At 40.8% G+C, this 6000-nt stretch overlaps 1 protein-coding gene across 1 annotated transcript in view; it reads right to left on the bottom strand.

The window, feature by feature from the left end:
- Positions 1–3907: 3907 nt before the first annotated feature.
- SHQ1 (SHQ1, H/ACA ribonucleoprotein assembly factor) overlaps positions 3908–6000 on the bottom strand; it is a 98696-nt gene continuing 96603 nt past the window's right edge. Inside the window, exon 11 of the mRNA XM_027958164.3 lies at positions 3908–4819. Within this exon, the coding sequence (XP_027813965.2) occupies positions 4267–4819 (553 nt within the window). The 3' untranslated portion in view covers positions 3908–4266. The remainder of the gene's footprint in view (positions 4820–6000) is intronic.

Below are 6000 nucleotides of genomic sequence, written 5' to 3'. Positions count from 1 at the left end.
CACATTCATCCTTTTCCTCCAGCTTATCTTTTCATGACTTTGGAGAGAAGTCTTCCTTATCTAGGAAACAAATGGCTTTCACAGAGAGCTCACAACAGCCAAGTCATTTATCTGTTTGACATGTGTTTCCCTGTTTGTTTTCTCCAGCCTTGAGACAAGAGTTGTGTCAACTGTGGATGTCTGTGCCCCAGTCACTGGAGAGGCATGAATCAATTTCCAGCAGCATTTATCACTTGCTGCCTTAAATCAAGTCTAATCAATGCTTCCTTCATTTGGTATGGATTGAAACTATATATAACACACTCAGAAAATGGGCGGGAAAGGCAGCAGCCGATCACTAAAAAAAACTGTCAGGGATTTAGATGGAATGATGTTAAGGAAACATTTGCAATCTTTGATTTGCTTTCATGGAGACGCCTGACCAAACAGTCACAGAGATTTGTGTTTATGAAGCTTTAACTTCAATCTACCTGACAGGCAGTGACATTACATGACAGATCATTTTATACAAGAGGATGTCTGCATCTTCAAAGATTTTATAATTAACACATTCTGAAGAGTTGGAATATTTCTGATAGCGCGACAACTATAAAGCTGCCAAGAGTTTCCTATTATTGTCTTTCATTCATTTCCATTTCTTTTAGAGGTATCTCTTTTGTCACCATTGACTATATGGGTCAATTTCTAGTCACAAGATAGAAAATAAAAATCCCCTTATAACAAAAGAGATATCTAGGAGCCCCCTCTAATTTAGAATTTTATAAAGTCTTACGGCTGAGAAAACTTGACCCTTTCTCTCCTATGCCCAATTTTTGGTAATAGAATTTGATCCATGCATCCAAAATGGATTTTTCACTAGCAGGTGTGAAAACCACCCCCCAGCTGTTCAACCAATTTAGAATGTGGTAGGGAGCAGCCCTGTCTCATTTGTAAATTAATCCCATGCCAGTGAAAGATGATATCAGCATAGTCCCTGGCACCTAAAACCGATCATGCCCACAGCAAGGCCCCACATTGTTCTTCAAGGATAATGGGAGAAGAGACAGAACATAGAAAAATAGGTCAATAATTCCAACCGGATGAGGCAGTGCTGTGATTCACTGATACAATTAATATTTCTATCTAATCTGCTGAACTGTGCAGACTTTTACCACGAGCATACCTCAGAAGCGATTAAGAGGGCTCTCACTTTCCAAGTGCTGGCTCCCCCAGAGGCTTGTTGTCAGGTAGCTGAAAAGAGCCCTGTGCAGCTCTGGGAAGTGTGACAATAATAATAAACTCTTGTGCTGGTTTAATACTTTCTAGTTTATAAAGTGTTTTGAATATACAGTCTCCTCATCCTGTAAGGTGAGCAAGAAAAGTAGTTGTATTCCCATTTCCAAGAGGCTTCCCCGGTGGCTCAGAGGGTAAAGTGTCTCTGCCTGCAATGTGGGAGACCTGGGTTTGATTCCCTGGGTTGGGAAGATCCCCTGGTGGAGGAAATGGCAACCCACTCCAATAGTCTTGCCTGGAAAATCCCATGGATGGAGAAGCCTGGTGCAGGCTACAGTCCATGGTCGCAAAGAGTTGGCCACGACTAAGTGTCTTCACTTTCACTTTCCAAGAGGAAGAGAGAGGTTTCGAAGTTGGCATACCCCCAGCAGGCTGCTCACACTCGAACTGTGTCTGTGGGACTCAGTGCCTCATTTCCTCAGCCCTGTCACCGTGGTTCTTGCCACTAAGCTGCAGCTAGTCAGCTGCTAAATCCCCCTCTTTGTGCTTTCCCTAACTTTTTTTTCACCATCACCCAGGGTTCTTGGGAATGCATATGGTTATGAGATCCCTCGAGTTGCCTGCCAATTATCTAGTTAAAAATATATATATTAAAAGCAGCACCTTTGGCTGTGTTTTGTGTTATAGACATGGTATAGTGCTCTTAACTCATCTTAAAGACAGGGTAATATAATAAAGTTTTAACCCTCAGCAAACAAAGACAGGGTAAAAGAAACACTGCAGACATGGAATCTAAAATTAAAATGCTCACTCTCTTTGTCTTTCCAATGCATGAGACTTGTACGGTGACAAGAATGCTTTGAGGATATCCAGGAAGGATCATATTTGCCCCTCCTCTGAATAAGGGAGTCACAAATTTTTCCACCCAAGGTGAGTCTCACCAAAGTAAATCCTCTTTAGATTCCTAAGTAAGGGCAGAAGTTGATGGAAAGAGAAATTTCCACAGCTTTAAATTTTTAGACAAGAGTAGATTTGCTCAACTTGACATTAGTAGTAGTAAATGAGAGGAATAACAGATAATGCATTTTCAAACTGGCCTCAGGTCATGTGCTACTGAGGAGAAATGCATTTTCAGTGGTCATAGGGATTTTGAAGCTCTCTGGGAGCCTGAGAAAAGTCTTGAACATATTCTAACAAAGCTGTTACAGTGTTCAGGAGTTAACGTGCGTGTCAAATGGCACAGTCACCCCAACTATCCTGTTAATATAAACTGGAATTTACAGTGGAAATACAAATACTCGCAACCTACAGAGAAGTAGAATAAAAGGGATCATACCCTTTCCTGAAATAAAAATGCTACTGAGATTAATACATATCAGATTTCATTTCATTTCCTCCCCAAAGTAAATTGGTTTATTTCATTTGTTCATTCACTCAACAAATATTTATGGTGCACTGAGAATATGGGCTGATGATTCAGTGGTAACAAGACACGACACAGACATCATTCCCAAGGAGCTTACACTCAAGTGAGAAAATTCACATATAAAATATTAATGGAAGTTTATGTTTCTAATCAAGATGGAGTAACAGGGACTAGGTTTAACCTCCCCCCTTCTGATATAATCAAAAAAGAAAACAAGAAATAATACATGAAGCAATGGGTTTTTAAGGTACCGGACATCAGGCAATGAAAGACAGTGATCCTGAGGAATGGAAACCAAACCCTAGGAGGGTAAGAGGGCCTCACCTACTGTCCCAGATGATTGTCCAGGCTGCACAGGGAGGGGCAACCCAGAGAGAACCCAATCGACTCTGGAGTTCAGGAAACAGAGCTGGGGACTTGGGGGGCCAGAGTCTACAAGGCAGAGTATGGGAAAGGTGAGAGCTGTGGAGAACACCAGATACCAGGAGAGGGTCAACTACTCACTGAGGAAAGCCTGTCAGGGAGGCTGGGAAAGAGCCATGTGAAAGGATTAGAGGGACCAGTATTCACACAGGTGTCTATTTTCATCAGCCGGACTGGAAAACACATAATCCCTGGGGCATGGGAAAATCTTTCCTTAGGACTGGGAAATTGTCCTAGATGGAGCACTGTTTCAGACCTATGTAACAAGTTAAAAAAGCAAGACCCACAAGGATCAAAACTATTTCCAAACAACTGCATCCCAAAACAAAGCTAAAGAATACTTATGAGAATACATATATCCAGCACCCAATGAGGTAAAACTCACAATGTTATGCAATCAAAGATTATCAGGCATGCAAGGATGACTCATCTAATTTATAAAGAATTCTGCAAACTCAGAAATAAGAAAAGCAACCCAGGTCAAAAATAACTGGCAAGAGATTTGAACAGACACTTCACCGAAGATACGTGGATGACAAACACACATGTGAAAAGATGCTCAACACAAGTAGTCTTAAAATGCAAAATAAAATCACAATGAGATACCGCTTCACACTTATTAAAATTTTAAAAATTGACCACACCAAGTGATGATACCAAGTGGTGACAAGAATGAGAAAGCAGAGCTCTCACAGGCTGCTGGTGGGCGTGTAAAATGGTACAGTCACTTTGGAAAACAGTTTGGCAGTTTCTTACACTGTTAAACATACACCTACCATACGGCTCCATCATTCCACTCCCAGATATTTACCTAAGAGAAATAAAAGCATATGTCCACACAAAGACTTGCACACAAATGTTCATAACAGCTTTATTTGGAACAGCCAAAAGCTGGAAACAACCCAAAAGTCCATTCAATGAAATACTACTCAGATATGGAAAAAAAACAACAAATCCTAGATACACGCTACATTGATGAATCTCAAAATAACAATACTGCATGAAATAAGCCTGATAATATTAATTACAGTTTGTTTTAGAACTTTGTTCTTAAAGGTACAAGAAAACCAACTGGTGTCAATATTAGCTCACAAATAATGTTGTATATACCAAGGAAAAGTACAAAGTGAAAATGAAGAATTTTAATTCAGTCAATAAAACCAAATCTGACATAATTCTCAATAACAAATGAGACCACTCAAGAGTCAATCCTCAGGTGTCTTTCTGCTTTCTCTCTCCAGCACACTCCCCTGCTGTCCAGCAGCAGAGTCTTTGGGCTCGGAAATCTGAACCGAAGTCTCCAGTTGTTCTCCAAGCTCCTGGATCAGAGGCCCAGATGCTCTGGAAGCCCGGGGGGAGGCCAGCGGCTGTCCTCGACCATCATCAGACCCCAGGAAAGTGGTGCTTCTACACATCCCACCATCGTTAAGAAGCAGGGCCATGCTGCTTTCTTCAACAAAGGGACCGAACAAGGAATGCTCTGTCTCAGATTCACCGCCTCCGGGCTCCTCTTGTTCCGATTCTGACTCCTCAGTCTCAGGTGATGCACTGCTCTCTGATTCCTCTGAACCACTCGTCTCAGAGCTGGAGGCAGGTGTCTGCTGCCTGGAAGTGGAATGGACCCCTGCTTTTGATGTGGTTTCTTCCTCCTGGACCAGAAATGCTGCTGCCTCCAGCTCCTCCAGTTCTAACCCCAGCTGGGCCTTGGTTAGGGATGCTTTCTTTAAGGATTCAGCAAGAGCTGCCAACTTTTTGGACCTTGAAAACCATTTTAAGAACAATTATTAGGACTATTAACTGGTCTGGGGATAACAGGGTCCACAGCTTAAAGAGATGACAAAATTAAGTTGGATCCAAAGAGATGACAAAATAAAGTTGGATCCATACGTCACACAGCACAGAGGATGAACCCCCAAACAGATCAAAGATACAAATGGAAGAAAGGAAACAAGTATTACAAGGAAATGAAGGAGATTCCCTTTATGACCCCAGAATGAGGAAGGCCTTCTTATGATCAAAATCTAGAAGCCACAAAAGAAAGGCTAAGACTGATAAATTCAACTAATAAAAATAAGACAATTTCTGAAGGGTAAAAAAAATAATAATAATAATAAGAAAAGTCAAAAGGCTAATGCAAAATTGAGAAAAGTATTTGTGATTCATATCATAAAACAAGGCCTAATTCCCCTAATAGAGTTCTTAAAAGCAGAGATAACAATCCATGAGGAAAATGGGCAAAAGATACAAGCAGACAATTCTCACAAAAAGAAACAGAAATGACTCTGAAAATATGTGAAAAGGTGTTCAACAACTTCAGTCAAATAAAGAAATACAAATTAAAGTCATGCTGAGATATATTTTCATTTATCAGATTGGCAAAAATCCAAACATTTGGTAACACTGCCAGCAAGGCTGTGGACGAAAGGCGCTTTCATTCACTGCTGGTGAGAGAGTAAACGGTTATAATCCTGATGCAGGAGAACCTGGCAATAACTTTTAAAATTGAAAATGTACATACCCTTGACCCAGCAAAACCACATCTGGAAATTAAACACATATGCTACAGGACACAGGTCCAAGGTAATATTTACTGCAGCATTGTTTCTAATACTCCAAAATAAGAAATACCCAAATGTCCACCAACATGGCACTGGTTAAATCAGTTGTGGAAGAGCCACAGGAAGGAATAGTCAACCGTGACGTGATGTAGGAGGCTCTCCAGGGACTAACCCAGATATACTGTTTAACAATGACAAAAGGCTTTCTGTATGTATATGCTGCTTTTTATGTTAAACACACACAAAAAGTAAAGAAGCAAAAACATATTTGAAGTTGCTTGTACACTTAACCATGAACTCTGGAGAGCTACAGAAAATACTAATATTTATGTAGAGGGGGCACTGCAGGAGCTGGAAAGATGAAGGATGATAGTGAAAGGG

The sequence above is a fragment of the Ovis aries genome, chromosome 19 (genome assembly GCF_016772045.2).
Source record: "Ovis aries strain OAR_USU_Benz2616 breed Rambouillet chromosome 19, ARS-UI_Ramb_v3.0, whole genome shotgun sequence".
In the NCBI taxonomy this organism is placed as follows: Eukaryota; Metazoa; Chordata; class Mammalia; order Artiodactyla; family Bovidae; genus Ovis; species Ovis aries.
This window is presented reverse-complemented; position numbering and strand designations above follow the sequence as displayed.